This window comes from Actinia tenebrosa, unplaced genomic scaffold (assembly GCF_029948245.1).
Source record: "Actinia tenebrosa isolate PJP-AT-01 unplaced genomic scaffold, QUT_ActTen_1.0 PGA_scaffold3__52_contigs__length_22856419, whole genome shotgun sequence".
Lineage (NCBI taxonomy): Eukaryota > Metazoa > Cnidaria > Anthozoa > Actiniaria > Actiniidae > Actinia > Actinia tenebrosa.
In genome coordinates, this window is record NW_028292580.1 from 12,047,726 (window position 1) to 12,062,240 (window position 14,515).

Consider the following 14,515-nt stretch of genomic DNA (forward strand, 5'->3'; position numbering starts at 1 on the left):
CCACTTCGTTGGATTTCGTAACGCCAAAAACGAGAGACAAATCGGCACTGGTTTTCAATTGACAAGACATTTGCCAGTCTCGGTTTGGGCATAAGAGAAAACGAATCCTGTGTGTCCTTCGCGTTCATATGCAGAGAGCGACATGGATTCATGGGTAGGGGGGCCCCCTGGCTAAAAAAAATGAAACAAGTTCTTGAATTTGTTTACGACGTCAATCATCATCAATCAAATATTTAGAACAGCAGGAACTTGAGGATAAATTGAATCACCGTAAAAAGCTTTGTGAAGCACTGACGTCGGAGTACTTACTCTACTTACTCCGACGAAGGACTAACGTCCGAAACTTCAGTTTCACAAAGCTTTTTACGGTGATTCAATTTATCCACAAGTCCCTGCTGTTTTATTCAGAAACACCGACGCAGTCCACGGTAGTATTCTACTAGTTATCACCAAACAAATACTTAATTAGTTTTAGACTGAAAATAAAAATTAATAAAAAGGTTATTATTCCTCGGATAAGAAATAAGTTATTTTTAAATCGTGAACCGACATCCGACATTTTTTGGAAAATTAATTTGAAATTCAAATCTAGTTCATTAATTATCGAAGTTAAACGTCATAATTAGTGAAGGATTAGAAGTACTATAACGACAGAATGTTGGATGAGTTTTCTAGTGTTGTATGTCGTTTGTTTATCTACACTTACTGTCTTTAGGTATATTCGTCTGTCTTGCCTCTACAAGCAAACGAATCCATCTGGGAAGGCTTTGGATCATTATCACAGTGTGTCTTCGATTGGTGCTGGCTTATAGAGGCAAACATTTCTCGAGGTATTTACCGTTCGTTAGTTCGACTATGTCATGCTGGGTGTTTGACCTATACAGCGAAACGTAAGAAGCCTAGTTCGGATCCGAGTGTTCTGGAGGGACTTTGCTTTACTCTTTGGGAAACCTAATCCTTGTATGAGATTTAGGGTGGTAAATGAAGACGTGGAGTGATCTGACACTACGAGTAAGGAGCCAAAATGAATGGATCGCACAACTTGTCGAGTTTGTTGAAAATCATTGACGGCATAAATTCAAAGGATCGTGAGAGGCGAAGCGTGAAGTAAAAATATATTGGACTACCTCGAGAGAATTGCATTCCTTAACTCTACTAGGCTATCTGATTTGGTAATTTCTACCTAATGCCGGGTCCCATAAAGCTGTGGTTGGTGTCCTGCTCTTGTTGGTTAGCTATTATAGGCTGGATGGTAGGACTTGAGTGCGTGAGATGCGAATTAATAATAATACGAAAAGTCATCGTGAAGGACTCGTACCACAAAGATCGTTTTAACATACCAAGATCTAGATGCACTGATATACACCAGGGAAATAAATGTGCTGTTTACGGGGGTTTTGAACGCACCCCAAGCAACCCTTGCAAATGCCAGTGCTCTCCATTAAAAGGAACAATGGTTCTACACAAAAACCGATGGAAATGTACTGGGAACGAAGAGATGAGGCTACGAGAAGGTAGGCAGTATTCTAAGTATATCATCACTGGAGTGTATTGTTACGTGTAAATAAATCATTATGTTATATTAAGACCAATAACGTTAATAGTGTTTATCCTAAAGCGAGTCTGAGGTCAAAAACAATTTCATTTGCTCGCATGGTTTTGGATACTTTTGTTGTCTTTGTCATTACGTGTAAATTTGAGAACTTTTTCTTTGAACAAATGTTGTGCATGAGATTTATTTTCGATTCTCTTTCCACATGTGCATTGAATATGAATGTAATTTAGAAGTCTTTCTTTTGTTTTGGGTACATGTTAGGTTTCAAAAGATTTTAAAGTGTACTTTGTACAAGATATTTTCAATCAGATAAGACTTTTGATCCCCCGCAGGCTGCACTTCGTAATTGTAAAACAAATATCCTCAGAACACTGAGAGGATTAGGCTTTCATCGAATCACGTTGTCGTTGACGTTTGGTTCGTGCGCCAAGTCTACACTTACACGAGCAATTATGATGCCTGGCTCTAAAGTATCCACCGTAGTTCTGTTTTGTATTGTGTTGAATGAAGTACTTTTAAAGTGTTGCGTGTAAACTGAAGAGTTAAGGCTCTTTTAAAGTCGGATTTTATTGTTCTACTCTCCTCCTTTTTGGACAACACCAAGACATAATTTTATTCCTGGGTTCCCGAGGATGGTGCAACGCGATTGTCAAAATTATACTAAGGTAGACACAATAGTAATCATTAGCAAACCAGGCCGAAAGCAAGAGTGCAGCGCTGATCTTAGTACTTGAACCAATATTTCAGACGCATGACAACTAACGTCATATGTTTTAGTATAGTAATGAAGAACGTGGACAAATTGAACTTGAACGTTTTTATATCGGTCAAATTCTTAGCAGTAGATCTTAGGCTTTCGCATGAGGTGTTCATGATTAAAAAAAAAAAAGACTTTACGGTTCGTTTTCATGCGTTTGAATTGATTATAAAACATGACGTAGTTTCGACTTGAAGCTGTGCAGGCAGCTGTGGAATTAAGTCTTCTTCATAAGTTGGTTCGCGAAAGATGAAAGTCAGTCTTGGCAAACGCACTGGTTGATGTGGTGAACTACGAACTGTTTATTTTGAATAAAGATAATGTGAAAAACTTGTTTAAGTTTTGACCAGCTCTGAATTTTCCTTTTTTTTTACTTTTTGCGTCTAATTAAAATATTTTTGCAAGATACAGGAACATTAACAAACTAAAAGTGAACGAAAGACAAAAATTAAAACCTAAAAAAAAATAAAATAGATAAAATAAATAAATAAATAACATTAACAAACAAAACAAGTAGCTTGTAATTTCTAATTTCAAAACGAAAGTTTTTCATAAAAATAGACATATCTGATAGAAAAAGTTACCCTGCCCTCCCCTCCCCCAAAATAAACATGAGCATTCCAAAAATCCTAAGTACTTTTTTGTTCGTATAAAAGTACGTAAGTCCTCTCTAATCTCAAGTGACCATAACTTTTATCTTTGAACTTCTCGACACATTAACGAGGTAATCACAAATATAAGATCGGGGTAATTGGACTTCGTGAAGGAATCTCTCAGTGTTGATCTTATAGATTGCGAATATCGCCAGTTGGTGGTGTACGTCATGCATAAATGCGTGGTAAAGCACTGTTAGCATGACAGCAAAACATGTACGATACGGACGTGCCGTGGTGCGACGTTCTGATTGGACAAGTAGAGACCTCACACGCTGTGATTGGTTCCACAGATGTCGTCAGATCGAGTGCTGGGATACCATTGGTAAATGTTTTTATTCTTCAGGTCGTGTGCTGTGATTGGTTCAGCAGATGTCGGGATTTCGCTCTGATTGGTTTAAATACCCTTTTCACACGCTCTGATTGGTTCAAGAAGGTGTCTGGTTCTCGCGTACTGTGATTGGTTCAAATCATCAAATTGTGTGTTATGATTGGTCCAACAAATGTCGCCAGATAGACGCCGATCATTCAGGTTCCTTTCACCAAAGCAACAATGTACGGAAGTAAAAAAGCCAAGAAACATTGGTTTTCGTTCTCGTTTTCAATTTTGCCACCCACCACGTGCTCCTCGGCGGAAACGACTAGTTTCCCTCGACAAGCACTGGATCCTTTTCTTAGTTCACGCACCGCAGATCTACCTGACCGGCTTACTTGATAAGACCACAGCTTAAAAGTACTTGTGTTCCGTGTGACGTAACATCCATAGAGATTGTCTGCTGTAATCACATTAGCTTGCTCACTGTCTTTCAATGTCTCTCCTTTATCTGAAGAAGGTGTGATGAAGGGTCGAGGGTTTGCTCTTTTGCGCAACTGTGTGCAAAGCCTTCTCTTCGATATCCCTTTTTTTCGTCAATACGAATTTACCATCAGGATTTTCTTAGCCTCCTTTGCAGCCGTTCTTAGGGTCGTCGACCTAAGAACGACCCTAAGAACGGCTGTAAAGGAGGCTACGATTTTCTTGGCACCCTTGGCTGTATAATAGTACATTGGGGGGAGGGGGATGATTGTGGATAGGGAACTGCAGTACTAGTGACATATTAATTTTACTAGAACATGAATGAGGAACAGAAAATCAGGACATTATTTCGCGAAACAGTATATCTTTGACACAGCTTGAGATGTCTTTTATCTGCGTCGGATTATCAAAATAGCAAAGTGAAGTACTCATTGACCATGACTTGGTTTCGTAGTGGTGTTATATGAATCCATATTAGGCTGCGTTCATAATGTATGGCGGGGGGGGGGGGGGACTCAGCACCATTAAGGCATGGCTCTTTTGAGGAAGTGATGGAAAATCAGTTATTTATTCATATCTTTGACAGTTTACTATGAATCTTTCCCAAATTTGGCTCGTAGTAGTAATTCTTCAAGGCAAGCAATTACTGCATATCTGTTACCATGGAAACCAGGTCACGTGACCACAAGGCCGCCATCTTGGATTTTAAAAAAAAATCGTTTGTAATCGTATTGAAACTACTTCAAAAGTCCTGAAAATACATATTCCTTTTGATATTTGCAATACCTATATGGATCTAACTGGATATCTTGGAAATTATATTAAGTTTAATTTTTAGAATATTTTTAACTTTTTGGAAAAAATAGAAAATATTCTAAAAATTAAAGTTAAAATAATTTCCAAGATATCCAATTAGATCCATATAGGCATTGTAAATATGAATAGTAATAAGCATTTTCATGACTTTTAAAGATGATTCGGTACGTTTACAAACGGCTTGTTTAAAAATCCAAGATGGCGGCCTTGTGGTCACGTGACTTAGTTTCCATGGTAACCAAGGCTCTAAGGTTCCTTCTTTTCACAAAAGGCATGAACTTGCCAAGTTTGGGGAAGATTCGTAGAAAACTGGCTATGATATAGATAATCAGTTTTTCATCTGAGAGCCATGCCTTAATGATGCTGAGGAGGGGGGGCAGGTGAAATTGAGGGGGGATGGGCAAATTTTAATCAGAAAAATGAGGGGATGCACTTTTTTGGAAGAAGCTACAAGCCTTGCTTCGGGGGATCGTATTTTTTTGCATAACTTTAAGGGGGGGGGGGGTGTTAAGAAATATTCTGGACATTTCAAATTTTCACTTGTTCCCTTCCCCCCCCCCCCCCCCCCCCCCCTCTACCATACATTGTGAACGCAGCCTTACTTGATCTTTGAACCCCAAACGTAGGGCCACATCACGAAAAGGATGCACATTCCTTTACATATGCTCAGTTCTGGATTTTGTAATTAAATTAAAAGAAATGTATTACTTATATAGCTCTATTTTCAATAGAAGATCAACAGAAGATCCATCTTCTTAACGTGAATAAGAAGCAGAAACACAAGTCATTCCAGCTATTCTTGGATCTTAGTATGACCTATCTCCTATCGCTTTTCGCCTATCTCCTATTGCCTATGACGTTTTTTTGAAATAGCTGTATATACATAAAGAAATGAATACATACATGACTTATATGATAAGAAATATTAGTGTATTATATTACTGTCTAATGAAAGGGTTAGTTATTATTTTATTTTTAGATTTTTTGGATAACGGTTAGGGTTAATTTGTTTTTCACAGATACTCTTTTTGGACAAAAAACCTATCATATTTATCATTTATTAAACTTATATCTATATATTATAATTAATAAATTTCAGTCAACTGAGGTTCATCGTAATATGGCAAATAAGAGTTACTAGCAGTAAAGGTTGACATTACGTACTTATGGTTTCCAGTTTCCGCATCAATCTATTCCAGATATACAGGCTCCTTATACAGAAGCTTAAAAAAGTCCCCCTCACATTGTAGTGCAGGTTTGTTGGTTTTGAGTGGAGCAGCTTCCGTTCCTTGGCTCTTGAATGGCTTCCTATGGCAAACCAATGAATAATCCGGAAATAATAGTCCAATCACAATGCTTGAACACGGAAGCCATTTGAGTGTTAAAATCCGGTGAGTCAAGTACGATTTTTTTTGTCTTTTAGGATGTGGCTTCTATTTCCCGTACGAATCATCGAAAGCCTTCATCAAGATGGTCAAGCCAAACCAATGGCAGTCCATTCACGCTGCAACATCTGGTTGTACATTAGACAGATTAAATTCTAGCTATTTAGCTTGCAATGGATCATGGGCGAGGAGTCCAAGACTGGCGCGAAATATTGACGTCATATCAAGAGGTTTTGATCAGGTTGCCAGGGGCTACGCTTATCAAGTGAGGGTAAGTTTGGTCTTAACTGCATAAAATCAGAAAAATCTTATTTTTTGTCGGAAAAATTAGATGGAATAATACAGAGAAGGAATGTGCAGTTGGACTGGATGGAGATAAGATACAGGAGAGGGTAGAGGAAGATAGGTAGGGTTTCAAGGAGAGGTGGCATGCGGATGGATGGATAGCTATTTACCTAGGTTAGCCTTAAAGGGGCACTTGGATGAAAACGCCCCAATTTTTGAAAGTCCAAATAATTGAAGTACTGAGGATAATATGACTAGATTATGACTATGTAAACATGATTAGTGAAAATTTTAGCCTGGGAGCTCTGACTTGCAAATGAGAAATTTTGGAAAAGTGGATTTTTTTTGTGTTTTTGCGTGACCCTCATTACACACTGATTTTGAGAATGGTTCATTGTAGGCTGCGCACGGTTACGTTCCCTGCACACGTATTCTAATTAAATCATCCAAGTGAAAAATCACAGAAAAAGACTCGACTTTCAACCTTTCCTCTCTTCCCTTTGCCTTGGATCGGCAAAGGATTAGCATACAGTATTGGTCGTGCATCGCTCACCACTTGTAAACAAACCTAAAATCATCTTAAGATGATGAGAGTATGTGGACCGCGTGGCACTAATGAAATAGTAGAAGATAATATAGGTAAGTTGTAGTGCTTTTCGAATCCCAGCGAGGTCGGAAATTAATTTTTCTGAATTTAATTCCAAGGGCTTTCGCCCGGAATAACCTCGTTCCCAAGCACTACAACTTACCTATATTATCTTCTAAAATCATCTTAATCGCGCCACCAGACCACGATTAAGTGTTTGACAGGAAGATTACAGTACACGAGGTTACTTTCATCGGCGCAGCCTTGAGCTTCAAAACGTAACAATGTTTGAAAAAAAAAAGTAACTGAATAATGTTATCGTTGTTAAAACCAACCGCGTTTTAACCTCGGCCTTTCGATACGGTGACGTGAACCTGCGTAAATGCTGCGAAACGTGTCCGACCCCCTCGGGTCGGTCTAATTACTTGTTTAAGTATAGTCGTGAACTTCAGACGCTGTCAGAGTTTCCTTTGCCGCAAAATAATAATAAAAACAAGTATTTTTAATTATTTTTGATATTTCCGGTTGTGGCGTGATTTTTTAAGAAAGACCTTGTAAATTTACGGACTAAGGACAATAGGCCAAGTTCGAGATACTTGAAATCCTAGCACGATATCGAGGCTCTCCGCTATAAAATGTTCAAAATTGCATTTAACCTCAAAAAGACCAGTAGATATAGAGTGGTAGATTCGATTATCAAGTTGAGTAATGAACTATCATTCTTATTATTGCCGAACGGTATAAGAACGTCGTATATGTTCGTGATTATTTTAATCCTGCTAATGAATTTGTTACTCGCGTATTTGTACTTTAAATGAAGTACAGTAATAATAATAATAATAATAATAATAATAATAATAATAATTAATGATAATGGTTTATTATCAAAGTATTTACAAGATGGCTCTTCACCTGATAAAAAGCTAAATAAATATATACACTACTAATATAATCCTACGACTACGACTACAGTACGACTAAAGCCTCGCAATCAAGTCCGAATTTTAAGATACCAAACGTGGCGTGTTGAAAACAAACTTATAAATCGTGTCAAAAGCGCGTGTCCAGTGTTACGAAGAAACCTTGTCTCATATATGTCTGTACAAACAAACTTATAAATCGTGTCAAAAGCGCGCGTCCAGTGTTACGAAGAAACCTTGTCTCATATATGTCTGTACAAACAAACTTATAAATCGTGTCAAAAGCGCGCGTCCACTGTTACGAAGAAACCTTTTCTCATGTATGTCTGTACAATCAAATTTGTTGGCCATAGTACAACCTCGAAAACGATAAAATATTGTATGTTGCGATTAGAAAAATTCTAAACATTGTTGTCAACTTTCGTTTCGTAGTCCATCAAGATTCTAGGATTTGGATAACTGAGCATATCTAATTTTATGTTAGAACAAATTTTTTTTAGCGTCAATGAAATCATTAATATACAACAAGCAAAAAACCCATAATACAAAAAAGTACTAAAGAAAAGCGCTATTATATTGTACTGGTTAAAGGATTTCTGACTTCATTTATTTCTATCGAGTTGAAATACGTTTTTTTAGGTCTGCATTCTGTTATCGTTACCACGTGTAAGGGCACGTTGATCCGGCAACCTTTCTGAATAAGTTGTTTATCCAACCAGACACGCTTTATTTATTTAGAACTTTGCGAATCCCTAAAATCTACTATCCATGTTAATTGCCCCACTTTATAAGTCAGCGAGTAATAATGATATTTACGCATCAAATAGAGCGTTGTTTATCATTTCTATTGAGGAAATTATTCAGTAGACGGCGACAAACATATTGAGCTCAAGTGGTTTTCATCTCTTTCATGATACGCACGTGTGCTCTTACATGGTAAACACATTAAGGGTTCTTGCTCTCAACTCGGCTCTTCGTTTCTACCACGCAACTCCTTGAAGTCATTCTTCTGTAATAGACTGTTTTGAAATTAGGTAGTAAAATTAGTTTTGGTCACCCTATTAGATAAATAGATCTTTAATTTACGCATTCTTACCAGGAGTACCCAGATATTCAGCTAGGCTATTTACAAAATATACGAAAACTCTTCAATCAATTTTAATCGTTATTTATTTTAAAAGGAAAGTTAGAAATAACATTAAGTTTGCATTAAATTCAAGGAGTATTCCAGGAGTTTTGGCGTTTTTCACTATTTCCAAGAGCTTTTCAAGCGCCCTTAAAAACGTGTTTTCAATTCAAGGACTTTTCAAGGATTTCAAGGAGTAGCACGAACCCTGTAAACATCTTATTGAGTTTTTTTCATCGATACTTTTTCAAGGACTTTTCTACGTTTTTCCATTTTTCAAGGAGTTTCAAGTGCCCTTGAAAATGCATTTTAAATTCATGCACTTTTCAAGGAGTTTAAGGACCTGCACAAACCCTGAAGGAAACCCCATATTACACCAATAAAAATCTGTCCTAATATGGACAAATAGGTCATGTGATGAATGTCCACAATGTTGAACGGCAGATGCAAACAAACATATCAGCTGCCGCTGACAAATAATTACTCCCGAAGCTCTGGTTAGAAGAATTACTAGGGACTAAATTTAAAAATTTTCAGAAGTGCCCGTTCGTGGGCGAACGGGTTTTTCAAAATCATAAGGTCTGCTGGCAGGCGTTCCCTCTCTCCTCTTCTCTCCTCCCCAAGCCCCCCCCCCCCCCCCCAAAAAACCCACAAAGAACACCTGGCTACGCAGGCTAAAAAAAGCTCGCTTTTAATTCCACGTCGACCGCGACTGTTATTTTCCATTTCTGTTGCTATTGATTACGTTTATTGTCATTATCTTTTGTTTCAGGTTAGAAAGAATTCATTTGTTTCCGGAAAGATGATTAAAATAAGCTTAACTTGTACACCGTTTGGTGGCAAACCTTGTCTCTTACTCAAGATTAGAGGGAATCAAAACTGTAAGTCGAACATCCTTTGAAACAAGATTTCAGAGATTTAAGCTATTTTTCATAAGCTATTAAGCTATAAGCATCTAGATTTGTTTTCCCTTTTCCCTTATAGACTTTAAATAGTCATATATAATCAATATCGATGTTTTTTGTAATTTTTGCACTGAATAAGTGGCGGAGTTCCCCAGAGATCAGTTTTTGGGCCACTTTGGTTTCGCTGATTTGCGAAGCCTTTTCAAGTGTCAAAGATCTTTTAAATCTTGTATTGATATATAATTACCTAGTAATTTTTTCCCAAAGTCAGTTGGAGTTCCTCTGAGATCGGCTATAGGGCCACTCTGTAAAAACGCGCGCAAATATCTGTCTAGTTTCTTAATAATTTTACGACAGAATATTTTTTACATTTCAGGTTTTTTCCGAAAACGACGAGAATACAGAGAAAAAATTCGAAAAAATAAGAAAGGAGAGAAAGGTTTGTCATCATTTTCAGTATCTTCTCAGCCGCCGCCTTCAGTGAAAGGGTCTAACCTACCGAATATGAGAGGAAAGCCGAGACGTCCGGTTACCAATAAGAAAGTAAGAAAATTGTCATTTGTACGCACTCTTAATAGAGCGCCTCTTCCGCAAAGCAATTCTATGTCGGGTTGCAAAATGGTAGGCAAGTTGAATATGTATTTAACAATAAGGCATCATCATTCTACAGGCTTCATGCTCAAAGAGTGTTTTTGTTGAATATGACGTCAAGAAAAAACAACCTTGAATTTTGTACACGATTAATTAATCAATCAACGAGGGAGGAAGGCGGAGAAAATTATATATGAGCCATGCCACTCCATAGGTCACGGTAATCATTGATTTAAACACACACGTGTCAAAAACTTGGCGATTGTATCTTTGGGTGAATTCGAGAAGAGTTGCCATGAAACACAATAGACCTTTTCAGCTTGGGCGTAATGTTTTTCTATTTCAGACCACGTGTCATTCCCAAGAGTATAATTTCTTTGTTTAACGGCCGCGCATGACAAGACACATTAATATGGATACCATTCAAATAAAGAATCTTATTCTGAGGAGAATGATACATGATCTAAAATGGGAAAACATTACGCCTAAGGTAAAGAGGTCTCTATTGATTTCACTAGTGCCGCGCGGAATGAAGTATACAAAAGCTCATCACTAATCTATCATTAATAACAGCATTATTTAACAATTATTCGCCGAAGTCGAAGTGAATATCGACGAATATTTACCAAGACGCGAGTTTTCGAGCTGTGAGGTAAATATTCCCCTATATTCATATTCACTGAGGCTGAGGCAAATAATTGTTTTAGTATAAATACACAGGTGATTCTTTCAAAAAAAAAAAAAAAGTAAAAGACTTTTTCCGGTAACAGCAACGAAGCGGCTAGCCGCCATTTTGGATTATCGCTGGAGGTGATTATCGTGTGATAGTGTTAGTTTCTCGACCAATCAGCGCGCGAGATTTTCAATAATCATACCTGCGTATTTTTACTAATAACAATTAATGACAATAACAAGCTCTAATATTTGTTTCTTTTCGTCCCGCAGAAAGACGAATCGCGCGCGGAATTATTAAGAAAGGACGAACGCGTAACGACAATCATTCTAATCTTTGCTGCTTCGCTACTGGGAACCATCATTATGGTTCTCTTGATCAACTTAATATTTTGTTCTTCAAATCAAGAGTAAGTCTAATCTTCTCACTCCTTAGTGTTATGTTTCTTCATTGTTTAAAGAAAAGCAGCTTGTGCTTCTAATCCATAATGCTTGCAGTGTCAAGATAATGTGAGTCTTTAGAGGTCAAAGAATCGTGGTCTAGTTTCAGAATGATTTAATATGGAAGCTGGAAACGATAGCGATTTTAGGGAAAACGAGACAGCAGCTTTCTAAATCCTTATTGGGGGAAAAAAATGGGGAAAATCCAAGAAATGTCAATGGACCTTTTTCAAGCAGCATGCAGCGATGTCATGTCAAAATTTTGTCACTCTTTTCTCGAGCGACAAAACTTTACCGCTGGGTTCCCGAGGATGGCAGCAATGTTCACTGAAACACAAAATTTTATAACCGGCGCCTCAGTGTAGCTTCTCAAAAGTTTTAGAAAGAGTTTACGCGGGTTTAAGGAAAGACTTTTATTCTCATGGGAAGAAACATGGTTGCTACTTGGAAGGGGTCCATGAATCAGAAAACTCAAAGGCCTTAGCTTTTATGTTTTGTGAACAATGCCACTTGATTCTACTGATTCTGTGCAACTTGATGTGGTAGTAAAATACCCTAAGATCATTTCTAAAGCGCTAGAACTATTCATTAACAAGAGTAATCTTCTGCTTGTTTCGTCTTGTGCGTCTTTGTACGTAAACTAATGAGTTGTCAGTCATGCCAATCTGTGTTTAGTGTGTAGTTCACCTTTGTGCGCATGAACAAAGCAAAAATGCGCAATTCATTCACAAAGAAATCAATATTCTCCGAGGTCTTTCATCGCACATGGCGCACTGCACATTTTTCTTCTTCAAGATAATCCTCAGTTTAACCGAGAGTAAGGCAAGATGTGCGTCAGAACCCCGGTTTTCTGTCATCGTCGACGATACAAGACGTCCTTATAATGTTGATTAAGATCATTATTTTGATAACGAGATATTTACAAGAGTAGTTGTATCTTGTCACTATAGAGGGTCTTCCTCCCTAGTCCCCGCTGCCACTTCCCTCTAGCGCCCTACCCACGTTGCTTAAAAGCCGGTCGTATCGCGATTTATGGTATTTTATATTTCACATGCCAGCGTATTTCATCCAGGCTTACTTTGAGGACTAATCTTGAAGAGAAAAGAACAGTTTTTGCATGACATCAGACTGTATAATTATAACCCATAATATGTCCCTTTGCTTCTGTTTTCTGGTAACCAACTTATGACGGTACAGACATGGACACATTTCCGTTTCTGCCATACCCCACGACTCTATGTAGATTTTCACTGACATTGCGCAACGAAGGATTTTCCTAAACTGCATTAATTCCTGTCTTCTTTCCAGAACGTTCAAGGCAAAGCACATATTCCGGGGACTAAATGACACGCAGAAATCAGGTAAATTGTATAGTCAGTCACATGTTTGTCCGTCTGTCTTTCTTCCGTCCAGTACTCTTGAAGTAAACCATTCTATTGCATTGAACGCAGCAAAATCTTGAAGCATTCTCTATTGTCAATGATCCGCGATGCCTTAACTACAGGTGCCCATAACTCCTCTCTGATAATTCTCCTCATCACTGTTTTTTTTTTCAACTTTAAATAGAAAGAACATTGCCAAGAACATCAGTCGTATAAAATTCTTCAAAACAATCTTCAATTTTTGCCGCCAACGAGACGCTCTCACTACAAGATAGTTGCCCTTGCACCAACACGGTTCCGCGTTCAGCAAACACAAGTAACAAGGAGCTCATTGATGACAGCACAGACGAAATTCAAGGCTTCGCACGAAATAGTCAAGCATCGTCACAATCTAGTCAGCAAAAAAAAAAAACTTGAAGTTTTAACTGCGGGTGAAGGGAAGCCTTCTCTGGAAACTGATGCCAATGTACGGACAACAGCATGAAGGGCTTTGGTTAGAAAGACGGAAAACAGTTTCGAATATTTTAAGGGGTAACAGACGCAGGTTAAGGCCTAACAGTAAACTGTCGTGTTCTTAAGTGAACTATGTAAATCAGACAGCTCGAAGGAAACATTTGTTGATGTACATAACACCTCCAAACAGACCGTGAATATTTACGTTAATCGGTTATTTACCTTCCGATAGCCTTACGAACTAACATCGATTTGTTATACTTTAATCGATGCCAATTCGAGAGAGAAAATATATAAATATAGGTGCTTTGCTATTCTTTCCAAGAGGAACAAGCTAGAACATACATGTCCGCCTTGTTGGCTAAAAACATGTCATTCATGACGTCACATGAAAACCAACAAGGACTGCCAATTGTGCCCCAGTCCACCTCAATTTAACCTGAAGGTTTGCATTTGGTAGTATTAAAACTAAAAATTAGACGACATAACCAAATATGGTTATTACGAATTAAATGGTCAATTACTACCACCAAATAGGGCCATTACGATCTAAAATAGCCAATAGGACTATTACGACCAAATATGGTGATTGATTATCGTAAGTATTTGACTATCCCGGATGTACATCTCATAATTTCTCCTAAACCACTGGCCTGTTTTAAGATGTCGCAGATAAAGTTTCAAAGCCACACAAGTCTGTTATAAGAAAACACGAGAATTATATTATTGGACGATTGTAAAAGAGATATATTTTAAATCGCTAAAGATATCCTGGTTACCAGTCTCCTGTGAGACAAACAATAAGAGGAAACCTTGAAACGAGTGCCGAGCTTTGGAAAAGGCGTCAAAACATTAGAGTTGTAAATTATATACGCATAAAGAAAAAGAAAAAGAAATGCAATGCAATGCAAATGCAAAAGTGAAAAATATATAAATTGTTTCTGTTCTCATACACCAAACTATAATGATGTATAAAATGGATATTAATTAAATTATTACCGTAGAATATATTAAGACTGCCGTATGGCAAATATTTCACCCCAGGTCCCAGGCTTCTCGTGCAGTTTTGGCAGAGAAGACATGGAGTCCACCCGAACAAGCACATTGCATTTAAAGAGGTATACAGTTTCAGTTAGCAAAAAAATAGATTCTGTTATTTTTTACAATAAATTACAAATATTATCCTGAAGAT

General features: G+C 37.7%; 1 protein-coding gene across 2 annotated transcripts; it reads left to right on the forward strand.

Annotated features, from left to right (window-relative positions):
• Window positions 1–621: 621 nt before the first annotated feature.
• LOC116301443 (uncharacterized) lies at window positions 622–14,512 on the forward strand. 2 transcript variants are annotated; one of them, XM_031710501.2, is made up of 7 exons: window positions 624–1,514; window positions 6,001–6,233; window positions 9,652–9,760; window positions 10,161–10,327; window positions 11,321–11,457; window positions 12,797–12,849; window positions 13,055–14,512. In XM_031710501.2, the coding sequence occupies exons 1-7, from the start codon at window positions 1,187–1,189 to the stop codon at window positions 13,084–13,086; spliced, it is 1,059 nt and encodes a 352-aa protein (XP_031566361.2). In that variant the 5' UTR covers window positions 624–1,186; the 3' UTR covers window positions 13,087–14,512. The 2 variants fall into 2 exon arrangements, with proteins under 2 accessions (XP_088891004.1, XP_031566361.2); XM_089034878.1 differs by lacking the exon at window positions 11,321–11,457 and having other exon boundaries at window positions 622–1,514.
• Window positions 14,513–14,515: the final 3 nt, after the last annotated feature.